The sequence below is a fragment of the Ips typographus genome, linkage group LG12 (assembly GCF_016097725.1).
Source record: "Ips typographus isolate SLU linkage group LG12, UJ_Ityp_2.0, whole genome shotgun sequence".
Taxonomy (NCBI): Eukaryota; Metazoa; Arthropoda; class Insecta; order Coleoptera; family Curculionidae; genus Ips; species Ips typographus.
Window position 1 is genome coordinate 862,708 of NC_138433.1, and position 16,382 is coordinate 879,089.

General features: G+C 39.9%; 3 protein-coding genes across 7 annotated transcripts; 2 read left to right on the forward strand and 1 right to left on the reverse strand.

Moving 5' to 3' along the window:
• Positions 1 to 213: 213 nt before the first annotated feature.
• On the forward strand, positions 214 to 1,547 carry LOC145736560 (coiled-coil domain-containing protein 130 homolog). Its single transcript, XM_081991023.1, has 3 exons — positions 214 to 605; positions 657 to 917; positions 978 to 1,547. Exons 1-3 carry the CDS (start codon positions 294 to 296, stop codon positions 1,392 to 1,394), a joined length of 990 nt encoding a protein of 329 aa, XP_081847149.1. The 5' UTR covers positions 214 to 293; the 3' UTR covers positions 1,395 to 1,547.
• Positions 1,548 to 1,576: 29 nt separating this feature from the next.
• On the forward strand, positions 1,577 to 2,954 carry YL-1 (Vacuolar protein sorting-associated protein YL-1). Its single transcript, XM_081991022.1, has 6 exons — positions 1,577 to 1,714; positions 1,766 to 1,892; positions 1,941 to 2,037; positions 2,086 to 2,383; positions 2,446 to 2,598; positions 2,657 to 2,954. Exons 1-6 carry the CDS (start codon positions 1,581 to 1,583, stop codon positions 2,871 to 2,873), a joined length of 1,026 nt encoding a protein of 341 aa, XP_081847148.1. The 5' UTR covers positions 1,577 to 1,580; the 3' UTR covers positions 2,874 to 2,954.
• A 942-nt stretch (positions 2,955 to 3,896) lies between these two features.
• Crag (DENN domain-containing protein Crag) lies at positions 3,897 to 16,354 on the reverse strand. Of its 5 annotated transcripts, XM_081990994.1 has the most exons (30): positions 16,203 to 16,354; positions 15,822 to 16,139; positions 15,166 to 15,364; positions 14,979 to 15,101; positions 14,721 to 14,925; positions 14,428 to 14,663; positions 14,263 to 14,372; positions 13,984 to 14,208; positions 12,778 to 12,919; positions 12,597 to 12,718; positions 12,367 to 12,543; positions 12,102 to 12,316; positions 11,589 to 11,764; positions 11,379 to 11,544; positions 11,176 to 11,322; positions 10,977 to 11,123; positions 10,759 to 10,922; positions 8,945 to 9,082; positions 8,681 to 8,891; positions 8,450 to 8,628; positions 8,288 to 8,393; positions 8,077 to 8,163; positions 5,862 to 6,105; positions 5,654 to 5,802; positions 5,381 to 5,599; positions 5,092 to 5,327; positions 5,023 to 5,043; positions 4,785 to 4,917; positions 4,118 to 4,321; positions 3,897 to 4,065 (listed from the first exon to the last, which is right to left on the reverse strand). In XM_081990994.1, the coding sequence occupies exons 2-30, from the start codon at positions 15,921 to 15,923 to the stop codon at positions 3,969 to 3,971; spliced, it is 4,680 nt and encodes a 1,559-aa protein (XP_081847120.1). In that variant the 5' UTR covers positions 15,924 to 16,139; positions 16,203 to 16,354; the 3' UTR covers positions 3,897 to 3,968. The 5 variants fall into 5 exon arrangements, with proteins under 5 accessions (XP_081847120.1, XP_081847122.1, XP_081847121.1 ...); XM_081990996.1 differs by lacking the exon at positions 8,077 to 8,163; XM_081990995.1 differs by lacking the exon at positions 5,023 to 5,043.
• Positions 16,355 to 16,382: the final 28 nt, after the last annotated feature.

Here is a 16,382-nt window from a genome sequence, read left to right on the forward strand (position 1 = left end):
TACTGCTAGAGAAAGAGTTTAATACAATTTGGACGTTCCCCATCCAATACGTACTAGTAGAGTGAATTCAGTGGTCAAATTTCATTCGTTTAGTGATTTCAAATCCAAGCGTGCCACGATCCAAAAGTCACGTGCCACGTATGATGTTTGTAATGATTGTGTCATGTGATTTTTAAATACGATATCCGTCTTCTAAACAAACTAAACTTAACCTCATTTCAAAAATTATTTTGTTTTGTGTATGTATTTTGAGTAACAACTTAAAATTAACTGAGGTAATTAAATACACCAATATGGGGGAGCGTAAAGGGACAAACAAGTATTACCCCCCGGATTACGATCCAAAATTCGGGGGACTGAACAAGTTCCTGGGCACGCACGCCCTAAGAGAAAGGGCCAGGAAAATCGACAAAGGCATTATAATCATCCGTTTCGAAATGCCCTACAATATATGGTGTGAGGGCTGCCAGAACCACGTAGGTATGGGAGTGAGGTACAATGCTGAAAAAACCAAAGTAGGGATGTACTACACCACCCCAGTATACGAGTTTAAGATGAAATGTCATCTGTGCGATAATCATTATGTTATTAGGGCTGATCCTGCTGTAAGTGTGACATCATTGCACTTAAAGTGTGTAACTTGATTGGGTTTGTAGAATTTAGATTATACTATTATATCAGGGGCTAGAAGGCAAGAGAACCGTTGGGACCCCACTCAAAATGGTCAAGTGGTCCCCGAAACTAAGGAAATTCAAAAAAGATTGTTTGATGATCAAATGTACAAGCTGGAGCATGGAGTCGAAGACAAAAGCGCTATGGAAATGGCCAAACCAAGACTGGTCAAGTTGTTTAACAGGAATGAGGATGCCTGGTCAGACTGTTACACTGCTAATCAAAAACTTAGGGCAGAATTCAGGGTCAGTTAGCTTTGAAACTAACTCTCAACTATTTCATTAAAAAAATGTCTGTTTTTATAGAAACAAAACTATGAAATTAAGAACCAACACAACAAAGACACCATGCTTCTGAAGAAATCCAGTTTAGAAATACCACTTCTATCGGAAGTGGATGAGGATAAGAGAATAGCAAAACTTTTATCAATGAAACCAATGAGGAGTGGGGAGGAAAATTCTGATCAAAAACGCAAAATATTGTTGTCTCAAAGCTCACTTCCTACAGCCAATTTCAGTAGGAAAAAAGAGGAAACTGCAGTGAAACTATTAAGTAGCAGCAAATTAAATTTGGGAATAGTTAGGAAAAGTACTGGGAACTCAAAAACACAAGACAGTTTGGGTAGGAAAAGACCAAACGAAGATGCCAATGAGTCAAATGAGCCAAAAAAACCTTCACTAGTTGGTGATTACTCTTCACATTCCAGCAGTGATTCTGACTAGTTTTAAGTGCATGTGTAAATATAGTGAAATAACCTTGTGGCTTTGATTAGTACCGAAAGTGGCCGGTAGGTGCTGTTTGTATTTATCATGTGTCAATGTCAAGGAAGTGACGAATGACAGTTTTCAATTACTAAAAATAAATAATAAACAAAATGTGTGATTTTTTTTATTTAAAAAGTTGAAATAATGCAAAGAGAAAAGCGTAACAATGCGGGAAACCGCATGGCAAAGCTGCTGGACGAGGAAGAAGAGTGTCAAGATGAGTTTTACAAACAAAACTACGGCGGTTTTGAAGAGACTGAATCAGACCATGAATACCAGTATGAACCTACAAAACCCCACCAATTTTAGCTAAATATTCGAAATTATAGGGCTGAAGAAGAAGGAGAAGACATAGTGGACTCAGATTTCAGTATAGACGAGAATGATGAGCCAATATCTGACAATGATGAAGAGGGTCAAAGGAAAAAACGAAGGCTTGTCACCAAAGCCTACAAAGTATGTATACAGTTAGTATAATTAAAAAATTACAATAATGCTTGGCAGGAGCCTATTACGGCACCTAAAGAAAAACCAAAACCAAAAATCAAACCTACAGGCCCTAAATTGAAAAAGGACCTGTCCACGTTTGTTGACTTATCAGGTGAGCAAAATCGATTGTATTTGCACACATAAACACAGTGAATTGCAGAAAGGAAATCAAAAAGAAAGTCAACTGCTGCCAAAACAGCTGAAACAGCACAGAGAATCAAGGTGAGAGATTTGGAGTTGAGGAAAAAACCCAAAAAAATGAAAGAGGAAGAATGGGTGCCCACTCAAGAGGAACTGCTGGAAGAAGCCAAAACTACAGAGAAAGAAAACCTAAAATCCTTGGAAAGGTATCAAAAAATGGAGAGCGAGAAGAAGACAAAGAGGATCATTAAGAAAGCCTATTCAGGTCCAATCATTAGGTACACTTCAACTACTATGCCTGTCATTGAGGAAGTGAGGTGAGAGTTTTGACAGTGACATCTGTCATTTCCTAAGTGAATTTACCAAAAAATTGTTTAAGGGATGACCTGAAACCAGAAGGAGACCCCCCCAAATGTTATGAGCGAACATTCGTTACTGTGCTAAACGATCCACACGACGTGGTTTTCAAAAAGGTGTTCAACGTCAAACCGGCTGCGCTACCGCCGAAAAAACTAAAGTGCGCAGTCACAGGGTGGGAAGAGTGATTGACCTGCTCAGGTAACACCACTAACCAATTTAACGTGTTGCAGTTTGCCCGCCTTCTACGTGGATCCTGTCACGTGGGTGCCTTACCGGAATAGCACCTGTTTGAAGGTGATCCGACACTCCTACTATCAGGAATTGGAACGAAACGGCGATAAAAACAATCCGCTCGTCGCGGACTTTGTCAGGTGGTACGGCAAGAACAAGGACAGGCTGAAGAAGGAGATGATTCTACACGCTCAAAAGATCAACATTACCTCCTAAAATTGGTTTAATTCTATTTATTAATGTCAGTAGAATGTCTGAAGTGACAAGATGATACTACAGTAAAGTATACAAACTTAACTGTTTTTTGTTTTGTCCAGAGGATCAATCAGCTGTTTTGTTGCCCAGAAAATCTCTCATTAATAGCTAACAAATAGGCAGAGAGTTTGCTAAGTCATTTGGACGCGTTTAACCGACTAAAAACACCCTCATTTTAGGGCAAGCACAAATTGAGTTCAATCTTTGTTGTACTTTTTTAGTGTGAAAAACTATGCAGGAGAATGGATTGACTTGGACGAAAAACGTAAAAACCGCGTTCCTAATGCAGTAAATTATTATTTTTTCTCAATTAGAATAGTTACAAAAGAAAGCACTAATTTATCTGAGTGGTGTTTGTCACTACAATCTTATCGGAGAAGGAAAGGACTTACTTGAACGAAGTGTGAATACTCCCACGTTTTCTAACAGGAAAGCTGGATAAAGTGGGAATTGGATACGATTCATCTAAAGCCAATGCGGGATTGCGTTCTTTTACTTCTGGCATCGTTTAAGTTTCTTGTCAAAAAGATAAACTGTGTGTAGCCGAAGAATCAAAATGGCGCCTTCTGGGCTTCACTCTGAAGTTGGTTCCCAACTAGAAAAAGAAGAAGAGAAGAGTCCTGACGTAAACCTAACCTCAACTTTAACTCGAAATGTCACTTTTGAATAAAAATTCAAAAAAATTTCACTTATTTAAATTATGCCCCCAACAAGAACGTTGTACGTAGATAATAAAGTTGACAAAGTGATCGAAAAACTGCTTTACGTGTTATTCCTCCAAGCCGGACCTGTGGAGTTTTGCGAGGGCCGAATATCCAGTCCCGGAACAACGGTATATCCCACCCAGCCACTGTTCAGTTTGCATTTAGGATTTTCAAAGACAAACGGGAGAAAAAAACAATTTTTTAAAAAATACTGACAGTTGAGTTTTGAAAAAAAAAACTTAAATATTTTGATAAACACAAGAGAAAAACATCAATAAGGCAGCTAACAGCGATCAACTGATATTTGAGCCTAAAAAGTCCAGAAAACTAATAATAAATCGGATATAAACCTTTAGGGCAGCAGTAAAGGACGAAAATACTGTCTGCAATGCAACGCGTTGAGGCTGATCGGTTTGTCTTCTATTTCTAGGGTGGCCCTTTCGCAATACCTGAAACAAATCGATCATGTGACAAGTTAAAAACAAAAGCCAATCAATATACCGGGTGTGCGAGTTGGTGTACTCTTTATCGAAAGCGTTGATGTCGATTTGCGACCTTCCCAACACTTTACAAGCCAGGAACAGTATGTCCCTGTAAATGGAGTATTTGGGGCAGTCCGGTGATTGTTCCCTTTCCTGTACCAGGCTTTTGATTGGTTCGATCAGGTCGTTCACGCGGATATAGTTGATGATTTGTTGCATAAAACTACAAGTAAGAATTTCATAGAGGTAGGGGGTGACTATTCTCTATCCCAGCCGAAGTGGCAGTGACGCAATAAATGGTGACGTCAGATTGAAATAAATCTCACTTCTTAAATTAGTTCCAAAGGTTTTCATTGATATTTTGCGGCATCAGTTTGTTTTTAAGGTTAGCAAAGGACAGAAACATATTGATTGACAATTGACATTGACAGTGCTTTCAAATACATGCGCACTTCATTCTTATGGTCAGGTCGCCTATGGATGGCAATTGTCACAATAAGCGTATGTCTTAGATAGCGTTGCAAACAATTATTATATGACAGCTGTCAAAACCATATACGAACTTATCAACGGCCCTCTACGTTCATGCTAGAACCACAGCCGACTCAGAGACTAATAGACAAGGAAGGACAATTATTACGTCACTGCGTCTGGGATAGACTTTTAGTTGAAATTGCTTAACTCACGATTTGGTCACTCTACTCCTATTTCTTTGATTCGTGTCCCTTAACCTCCATAAAATGTACATGGGCGGACCTTCGGTGTGGAATTTCGGTTCGTCCCAAAGGCATTTTACTCGAACGCGGGCAGAAAGTAACTCTACAAGACAGAAGCATATCAGTAATGATGTTAAACCCGCCCCTGTATTTTTTTTTTACTTGAAATTAATAAAACAGCCTGTAATATCTGTCTGATCACACTTACTTGAATTTTTCCGTTTGCTGGCTGCACAAATAAACACTTAGAAACGGGTAAATGCGAGCAAAAACTCACCTAACACTGCCAGTTCCTGCGTCAAAGGATCAGTGCCCTCCTCCACCAATTTCATACTGGATCCGCCCTCTTCCGTCGTCTCCACCTCTTTTTTACTTAAAATGTCGCTTTGCGCGTTCATCTTGTGCTTGAAGTACAAATTGGGCAGGTGCGTTTGCACGTTGATCCTCTCGAACGCCCAGATTAAGTTCCAGTAGATTATCGGGTGTTCATCGAGGAATTTCGGGTCGGACACGCTGTAAAATCATTAATTTCGGTTCCGCTCACCTTCAGGGAGTGTGTTGGGTACCTTAAGTCGCCTTCTTGAGTCAGGATGTTTTCTAGTTCTTTACGTAACACTAACGGGTTCAAGTAAGGGACGCTGAAAGGGTCGCAATCAGTTACGTTCCGACCTGTTACGGTGATGGTAAGTAAGGGCACCGTAGGTTTATTGCACGCTTGACATAAAGTGTTTAAGTTTGAGTCTTCCGCCGACCAGTTGGCCATGATATCCTCGTCGTACAGCAGTCTGTCAGATGGCAATGTCAAAAGAAAAATCACTGAAACAATCACACATCCTTACCTGTGACAGTTGTGACATTCTGAGCATGTGGTTAGGGTAAAGTCCAGCTCGCTTTCCCCCTTCACCTCCTCAGGCGGTGGGTACAAACTGTCTGGGAGCGGTTCCTCGTAGTCTTTCAGATTAGCCCAGGAACCCCATTCGGTTGACACCTACAACCAAAGAAACTGACAGTCACTCTGACTTCCTTTCTGGCGTATTAAAGTTGAACCTTTCTAGCTCTTTCTCCCTCATCGCTGCCCTGTATACTGTCTCCGTCCATATCGTTCAAACCGTCCGAGGACAAACGATCGCCCGAGGTCAAAGCCAATTTGACTGGCGTCGTAGTAGCCGACGTGGAAATGGCCTCTTTGATCTCCTCCATTTTCTTCACCATTGTGTTTGCCGCCGATTTGATCGTGCTCAACGAGCCTTGGATCAATTCGTTCGATTTGCGACCGGTCAAGCTCGATGGGCTGATCCACAATGATTTAAATTGTACATACAGGGTGAACAACTAATGTAAAATTATTACAAATTGACCACCAGATCAGTGATAATTTACAAGGTAAAATATAGTCCAGACCAAAAGCTTTTTAACGGTGTATTCAAAAAAGGTTATTGGTGTGATAGTTTGACCGCTAGAGGGCGTTAAAGTTAAGCTTTACAAACCTTCAAACTGATTTAACCACTTTTGCTTTAACCTAAAATAATTCAGTTATTTGAACAGTTACGACAAAAGGTCACTCAAGGTAAAATATAGTCCAGACCAAAGGCTTTTCAAGGGTGTATTCAAAAAAGGTTATTGGTGTGATAGTTTGACCACTGGAGGGCGTTAAAGTCAAGCATTTTGACAATTTCGACCATTTTTGCTTTTTACACGGTTTTTGAGATATTTCCCGGAAATTAAAAATTGTTTTTAATTTTTTTGAGACACCCTGTATCACCCTGACATCCATTTTGCCCCAACTGTCACGGTTTTGGGGATGACCTGAAAATTACGTCAATTTTGACGGTTTTCAGTGAGTGCCACCCTTACAAAAGACACTTTACGTAATTTTGGTATAATTTACCCTTTTAAAAATTCAAAATTGGATTCAAAAGGACAAAAAACTGACCAAAATTTTCAGACCTCTAACTTAACCTCTAACTTTAGGGTGAAATAATTTTGACGCCTTCTAGCGTCCAAACGGTGTTATCAATCAGCTCATGGGGGGACATTTTTAGAAAGCTTGAAGTCTGCTCTATCTTTTGTTTTCTATGACATTTTGACGTAACTTGTCAAATAAGGCAGTAATTTAAGGTCAAAGCAGCGGGTGTCACAAAATATGTAATTTTAAGGAACTTTGACGCCCTCTAGCGGCCAAACGGTGTGATCAATCAACTCATGTGGGGATATTTTTGGAAAGCTTGAAGTCTGCTCTATCTTTTGTTTTCTATGACATTTTGACGTAACTTGTCAAATAAGGGAGTAATTTAGGGTCAAAGCAAGGTGTGTCCCAAAATATGTGATTTTAGAGCTGAAATAATTTTGACGCCTTCTAGCGTCCAAACGGTGTTATCAATCAGCTCATGGGGGGACATTTTTAGAAAGCTTGAAATTTGCTGTATCTTTTGCTTTCTATGACATTTTGACGTAACTTGTCAAATAATCGAGTAATTTAGGATTAAAGCAGTGGGTGCACAAAATATGTGATTTTATGGTGAAGGAACTTTGACGCCCTCTAGTGTCCAGACGGTGTGACCAATCAACTCGTATGGGGATATGATTGGAAAGCTTGAAATCTGCTCTATCTTTTGTTTTCTATGACATTTTGACGTAACTTGTCAAATAAGGGAGTAATTTAGGATTAAAGCAGTGGGTGTTACAAAATATGTGATTTTATGGTTAACGAACTTTCACGCCCTCTAGTGGCCAAACGGTGTCACCAATCAAATCGTGGGGGGATATTTTTGGAAAGCTTGAAATCTGCTCTATCATTTGTTTTCTATAACATTTTGACGTAACTTGTCAAATAAGGGAGTAATTTAGGGTCAAAGCGAGGTGTGTCCCAAAATATGTGATTTTAGAGGTGAAATAATTTTGACGCCTTCTAGCGTCCAAACGGTGTTATCAATAGATTCCAAAAACCAAATAAAAAATGGGTCATCCCATTTAAGAATCACGAGTTTGGTTTCTTGCTCAAATTTGGGACACCCTCTATACTAATGGATTATCTAGAAAAAAAACAAACTGCGCGACAATAAACCAAACACCAGCTCGATGTGTACGGTTTTGTATGTGTGGTTGCATAACTAAAGTAAACAGAAAGTTGCATAGCATCAATAGTACGTCACTGGAATGTAAAAAAAATCTAACTTAATTTGTTCAATCTGGCTGGTGACTGTCATAAATGTCAAAGCAAACGAAACGCACAAAATAAGCAAATAAACCGGCATAAACCTACCTTAGGTTCGTGATGGCGTTCTCGATGATCTGTTGCGGTAGCTTGAAATTAGCTTTTTTCAGCGACAACCTTTGCGTGGTGTACCGGCTAAAATTAAAACAACACTAACCTAGCAAAAAAAACGGAAAAGTGGCATGCGCGGTGGTGCACAATTAAAGAACAAAGCGCGTTTAAAACACAAAATTTCCGGTGTAAACCACGTCAAGCTCACCTGAAACTGATACGGAAACTGGAGCCCAAACTAGCAAGGCTCGAAGTGACAGTGGCGGCGGGCACCGTTTCCGACCGGGGGAATTTACTTTGGGCCGGAGGACTGTCTGAAGTAATCAAAAGAAAAAATTAGGTTAGGTTACGTGCTAGTACCGGGACTAACCTTCGAATGTTGCGGATCGTTGGACGGAGTTTCTGAACAAAACTGGTTCATCGCAAAGGACGGGATTCGTTTCGATGGCGCTTGGGGCAACTTCAAGAATTTTGGGCGGCAAATCGGACGGAGGTTGTTCGAAGGCGCCCAACGGATCGTTTTCCGTTATCACTTCTCGGGGAGAAATCCTGAAATTGTCAAGAATTAGGTAACACAAGACTGTAGGAAGGTTGTACCAACTTTGTAGGCGACTGTGCGTCTCCGTTGTACTTCTGATCGAACTCTAACACTCTCGAACACGTTTTTTTCGTGTTCTGCAGCTTATCGATCAAGTTAGCGTCCCCGGCACTTTCCGATCGGGACAACAATCGGCACTCGCTGTTTTGAACAAACAGCTTTTCTTCGGGTTCTTCCGCTATCGAACCGTCAGGCTGTTCCGTGCTGGCTAATTCTTAATTTCAGTGGTTAATTTGGCTGCTAGATGTCGTTAAAAAGGGGGCTCACCTTTAACACTGCCCCTTACAATACTGCTAGCCACCTTACGGAACCGATCCAGCAGGCTACCTTCGGTGGTGGCGCCCTCGTGCGAGTCCAACGAACTACGCGACGCACTTCTGTCAGTTGGATCCAAAAGACTCGAACCTAGTTTAAAACAGTTCAAGTTTACAATTTTTCCACTTGAAAAGGTCCACTTCCTCAAAGTAACCACAAAACATACTACAATCGGTTCAGCGACTGTGACGTCACCATCACCAGCAAAAAATCACGCATGTCCGTGATTAAATGTCATATGAATTGATTGTCAAAATATTTATAGTTTTAGGTTATAACTTAAGGCAGGAACTACAATAAATTAGGCACTCCAATGAAATGTCAAAAACAGCTGATTGAAACTTTTGGAAGGACAAACACGGACATTAAAACACACTTTCTTATTAATTTGGCAGGCATTTTATGGAGTATCAACTGAAAGTCTTCAAAAAATCGCTAAATTTAAGCTAAAACTCTACCAGTATTCATAAGAAAGTGTTTTAATGGCCGTGTTTGCCCTTTCAAAAGTTTCAATCAGCTGTTTTTGACATTTCATTGGAGTGCCTAATTCTATATTATATGACCAACCAATGAATATTAATATACCCACAAATAAACAATTCTTAAATTGATAATAAAAGGTTCTCAGTAGCATTTGGAGGTATCTGGTGTATTCAAAATGGTCCTAGAGGCCTCTGACACTTTCAAAATGGTTAGAGAAGCCTCTGGCAAATTTAAAACAGGTATGGAAAGATTTAAGGCACTTGTAGAGGGCTCTGACACTGTTTAAAAGGTTCTCAGTAGCATTTAAAGGATTCTAGCGTATTCAAAATGATTTTAGAAGAATCTGGCAATTTAAAACAATTCTAGGAAGGTTTAAAACGCTTCTAGAAGCCTCTGGCACTATATAAAATGTTTTTCAATAGCATTTAGAAATCTATGAAGCTTTCAAAATGATTTTAGAGGTTTCTGGCAATTTAAAACAGTTATGGAGAGGGTTCTGGCACTTTTCAGAAGGTTCTTAGTAGAATTTAGAGGTTTCTAGTGTATGCAAACTGGTTCTAGAAGCCCCTGACACTTTTTAGAAGGTTCTCAGTTGCCTTTAAAGGGTTCTGGCATATTCAAAATGATTCTAGAAGCATCTGGCAATTTAAAACCATTCTAGGAGGATTAAAAACGCTTCTAGAAGCCTCTGGCACTATATAAAATGTTTTTCAATAGCGTTTAGAAATCTATGAAGCTTTTAAAATGATTTTAGAGACCTCTGGCAATTCAAAACAGTTATGGAAAGGTTTCAGGCACTTGTAGAGGGTTCTGGCACTTTTCAGAAGGTTCTTAGTAGAATTTAGAGGTCTCTAGCGAATGCAAACTAGTTCTAGAAGCCTCTGACACTTTTTAGAAGGTTCTCAGTAGCCTTTAAAGTGTTCTAGCATATTCAAAACAGCCCTAGAAGCATGTGGCAATTTAAAACAATTCTAGAAAGGTTTAAAACACTTGTAGAACCCTTTGGCACTATATAAAATGTTTTTCAATAGCATTTAGAAATCTATGAAGCTTTCAAAAATGATTTTAGAGGCCTCTGGCAATTTAAAACTGTTACAGAAAGGTTTAAGACACTTTTTGACAGTTATGACACTCAGCTGATAACTAGTGGTTATGGTCCAATACGTAAATCCCAACACAGTGGGTCCAGTTTGTGATTGGCCAAAAAAAGCAGCTTACAGCTTTTTGACCAATCACAAACTACCTAAGTGAGTAACCAGTGCTTTGAACAGTAGCAAACTTACCGAACTCTGTAGAGGCACTAAGACAATTCTTCTGAACTCGACGACGTCCGGCAAATTTAAAGTGAGCGGCCCCAATCACGACGTTCCTCAATTTGTTCCATAAAACTTGACTGGAGCCAGCGTGAGCGGGCCATTGAGCCTCCAAAACGCATCGATTGTACAGCCTAAACATACAGCCCCAAATTGACCGATTTTCCCGTACAAACGCTCTTACCTACCCGTAAGTCAAAGCGTTCAGTTGTATGCCGGATTTTTTCATTAACAACAACAGTTTCACAGCCAAAAGTGGTTTGTTGTGCTCCCCGCACAGTTGCATCATCAATCTGTAGCAGACCTCGTCGCAGGGCAGTTTCAATCGAGTGGCTCTGCAAATTATGCAATCAACCACAAACCACGTAAACTAGAACCATTAATTACTTGACTAGCAACTCGTAGGCTTGCTGTAAAATCACTTTTTCCTTCCCTTCGTTCAGACTTAACATGCCGGGTAAAGTCATGAAGAACAAAGTGTGACAAGTACCGCACAGACATCTGGCCCAAGTGTCTGGCAATTTTTGATACTTTCTGCAAAATCAGTCGAGTCAAAAAACAGTTTTGATGTTTGTTTCCCTCAAAATCACCTCGCCAGTTTTTGTGCGCTTTTAATTTCGTGTTTAGTTCGCCGGGCCATCGGAGATCCCGGAACTCCCCCTTGGTACAGGGAAGGTAAATGGTTCTTTCTTTTCCCGTTCAGGAACAACATCGGGTTCAAAGTGAACGATTTATAAGCGTAAGAATCACCTGAAACTGACTCGTTTACGTCGAATCAACGAGCACAAGACAATAGTTACAATCTTTGGATGGTTCAGGGGGTAACACGAAAACGGTACGATCGTTTTTGTTCACCGTTTCCAGTTCCAGCAATCGCATGTCGCTTTCGTCGTTTTGTAAACGTTCCGCGCAGTCGTCGAAGAATGTCAAACCCTGATCGCCTTGATCTACCACAAAGCTACGCTCCTCGATAAATCTGTCCAATTTATAATATTTAGATTGATTTATCCTGTTTAATTTATTGAAAAAAATAGTCTGGTGACCCTGTCAAACTGATTTTACGTGTACCTTTCAGTTGGATTAAACAATTAAACTGAAAAACGTCAAATCAATCAAAATCAATTGTGACCAAGTCAGATTTGAGACACACTTAAAATCTAAATTTACACTCTTAAAAGTGTTTTTTTGAACACTAAACTTAAAACAAGCAGTGCAGTTTGTGATTGGTTCAATAAACAGCAACATTTTCTTGAACCAATCACAAACTAGCAACACTGCTGTGATTTAATGCACAATCGATGACAGTGACTTACCGAATAAACATTTGGGTTTTCATCAGCAGATTGAAGAATTTTGCGTTGTTTTTGTCGCGACTTTTGAGGAATTCCCCCAGATGGAACAGCGCGTGTGGATCGGTGGTTCCCACAGTCGGAGCCTTGATAATCGGCTGCAAATACGACCGATAACCCCTCAAAATGTGCACCATAAACTTGAGGAACGCCTCCTGGATCTCCAATTCCTCCACTTGCTGTCGAAAAAGTGCAATTAAACCGTCCAAACTAGCGGCAACGAACCAACCTCTTTACGTCTCCGTTGAAACTCCCCCTCGATATCGTCGCTACCGTTCACCTCGCCCGCATTTTGTGCCACGTTCCTAATCTGGTAGTACAGGTACTCCAAAGTGGTTTTCAGAAATTTGGCCGGTTTTTTCGGCAACAGTTTGATGTTCGAATTTTGACGCTGCGACTCAGCCACCTGATTAGCTAATTCCAGTACCGCAACAATGAAAACTACACGCAATTTACTACCGTAATAATGTTGGTGTCCAGATCGATGCAACTGACATCTGGCGGAGGATCGTACAGATCGAAAAACCGGGAATCCACTCCGATTAGGAACGGTAAAGGAGCGTGCAACACTTCCACCAATCCTACCAAAGTGTAGGTAGTTCAAATCAACCGCTTCACTAAAACGTTCAATTAAACTCACCCAAGGGACATAAAGGTATATAAGGACACTGCCATTTAAAGGGGAATAAAAGGGAGCTTACGGCCTCGGCTACCGAAGTCAACACGTCCGGTCTGAGTGAATGAATTAGGATTTTCTGTTCGGTCAGTGCGAGCAATAAAACCTGAAATTATTATATTTAAACTCACTAAAAAATTTCAAACTGTTCTGTTGCTTGAAACGGCATTAAAATATAATTCCTCTAAATTCTCTCTAACCACTCAAATTATTAAAGCTCGTTGAGTGCTCTTTCCTGTTAGGTTACTTTGGTGCCCTTTTAGGGGACTTAAACGCGTTGGAAAAAACACAGTACCAGATTCTACACTAAATAACCGGTTTCGAAATATTTACCAAAAACAAGTTTTTTTTCTCTAGCACTTGTTTGGTACACCCAGTCATTCAAACCGAAATAACTCGCTTACGTGAGACACTTTGTATATAGTTTTATATGTCGATGGAAAGGTAATGAAACGGGCTTTCCATTCACGTATCAAAGTTGGTAGGTTAGTGAGACTGTTTGGCCGCTAGAGGGCGTCAAAGTTGGCTAAACCAATTTTGTAATGCAACCTATTAAAAAAAATCAGTTTTCTCCAAAACTTTCATACATCATTCCCACCCACAAACTGGAAAAATCGATCTTTTCTGTCATTTTATTAAGACCATGATTACGCAACTTTCTTCTTATTTAACCAAATCTGTATCTCTAACTGTTTTCAAGAGCCTACTGTCCTGAACATACTGTATACAGGGTTATTGCACGCTTTCTTAAAGCAAATAATAAACTGTAAAGTAGACCCTAATAATGTACCTTTTTCAGTTCAAACCAAATTGGTATGACGTCACAAAAACAGCAATATTAGTTGCGCATAAAAGATATCAACCGCGTTTCTATTAAATTGAATTGTTAGAGACTTCTGGCATTTTCAAAACGATTCTAGGTTATTTGAAAAGAATCGAGAATGCTTTACGGAGTGCAGTTTTAGTAACAGTTTGTGACGTCACCCTAAATTTATTTGATTTTCACTATACTAGGGGTGGGTTTCTCTGGGTATGCAACCAGTATTACTATTAAGTGTCACGCTGGTGGCATAAGCATTGCAAGTTCACATTTATAGTTTCTAATTAGTCAAGAAAAGCAGCTTTTATTGACTAATCAGAAACTAGTAACTTTTCAACCATCCAACTCACCTGTAGACAATTCTCTGAACCCAAATTAAGCAAAAGATGCTTAAACCCTGCTGCGTTTCGCGGTAGGGGCAACTCTTCCGGTTGAGTGAAAATCACCCTTAAATCCTGATTGTCGGTGTTTAATTGCAACAAAGTCCTGGGCGCGGGAAAAGGCACCTCATCCAGAAGCTGGATGATGTACCTTTCCACTGGAATTGGTGTAGGTTTCCGGTCATCCACTAAATGCTACCAAAATCCCTTATAAAGAGTAATTTAAAAAAAAAAAAACACCCAACTTACATATAAAAAAAGCAACCACGTTTGAAGGTCGTCAGAGAAAGGCCAGTGACTTAAAATGCAAATGCTTTTGTTGACGTGAAGCTTAAACTTGTCGCTATCATCACTATAACCTAATAAAAACCAAAAAAAATAATTAACCTTCCTCTGGGGGAGTTTTAAACAAACCTAGTAAGCTTTTCTGCTCTTCCGTAATGTGCTCTACCGGGAATTCTTCGTAAAAAGTCAGAGCCGAACCGTAAACTTTATGTTTCGCATCGGAAACTGTCAAAACAAACGTACTGAATACGGGCCTGGGTTTGCCAGCTTCGGCCGGCCACAATTCCAACGTAGCCCCCATTGGCAGGCAAAACAAAGGAACCGAACTGGGAAAAGGAAAATCCGGCAAATCTCCCAAAGGATACCTTCAGAAAGAAACCTTAAACCTCAGCCTTAACCACTCAACACCCAGTATATATTACCTAGCTAAAATATCGGGTTTGTAGGTTAACAATTTAGCCCTATTCATTGATTTTTTGTAACACAAAAACACGTCAGACCCTACGATGCCCTTGTTTAAGTTCTTATTAATGCAACAGAAAGCGTGAGGTGGTGATTCGCCCTTACTGGCGATTACCACGCAAATATCTGTCACCACCAAGGCGTTACAGGGCATTGTTGTCTCGCCTACAAACATTTCCTTTAACAACCAAAAATTTCTAGGTTTTACCAACACAAACCTCTACGAAACGTGATAAAAGTCTGCGAAGTGGAATTATTCACGTTGGCTACATTACCTCCGACGCTAGTTTTTACCACTTCAGCATCCGCCATCAGATACTCCTTACCCTCGTACATAACCCCTGTTTTAGACAAGGAAAAACCCACTCTGATCAAAGCGTCAGTTAACTTTAAAGTTGGTTTTACCAATATCAACCAGGGGCGGTTTATCTCTGCCGCGTTTCACGCACAGAAAACACTCGGTGGTGCGTAAACTGCCGTGATTCAAATCGGCAATAAGTCCGGTGGGTGTTTTGGTGATCACCTCCCAATCGTCAGGAACCGACTCCTCCAAACTCGGGAAAAACACGCTGATATCGGTGATTGGAGCCTGTCCATGACTTGCCTACACATAACCAAAACCTCTGGGTGCATATTTTTGGAACGAGGGAAGATAATTATCAAGAGAAAGACCTGTAGAATGTGACAGGAATCCGTTTTTGTCAGCTTCTTCTGTCACATTCTATCAACACTTCTCCTGAGATTTCTGACTCTTTCTGGGTATAAGTTTGTGATTGGTCAAAAAAAAAAACAGCATTCAACTGTCTGCTTTGTGCTGAACAGTGCTGTCATTTACCCAAATACTGTAATTTTTTATATTCAATTTAAATACCTCCTAGAAAGAGATTTCTTGAGCAATAAGGAACACTTTAGAAGGGTGTTTCATTTAAGTAAAGTGTAGAAACCCTTAAAGGCAGAGAAGTTACAAAATTTGGCACTAACCAAAGACTGAGTGAGAATAAAGTTAAAAAACTGTCTTATAAAAGAGTAAATTTGAAATATTGGATCAACTTAGATTTTACCTTTAAATTGCCTCCCTCAGACAAAGTGGTGTCATCAAAAGGTTCAGGATCCTCAGGCAAACCAGCCACAACAAAATAATCGGCAATCCTCCTCTCCTCCATCCTAACTACAACAGTTTTAGGAAAATACAGAAACTAAACTCTCCTATCTTAACAGATTAAGGCACATTGTTTGCTTGCTTCTGTGGCAGGATTCACTATTTTAGTATTGTTTTTTTTCTGCTGTTTTAGTTGCTCCGATGAGTCATTACCGCCTCAGGCGTTTTAGATCAGTGGTTTGCCACTTGAAAGGCGATATTAAATTGGTTTCAGTTTGTCCTAGAGAACGTAAACAATTTAGTGTTTTACCTGGTTCCTACCTGGAACTCGGGTGGGAAATACTTTACTATAATCCGGACTGCGTGACAATAAAGGTTTTCACTAAATTTTGGGGCTTATTCACGATCTTTATTGGGTTTTTCGATGATAAATCAGCAGAATTTCTTTATAAAAACATTATTTAACTTTTTTTGTCTTTAATTCGACATTAAAGTGACGTTTGAGGTTAGAAAGTGACAGTCC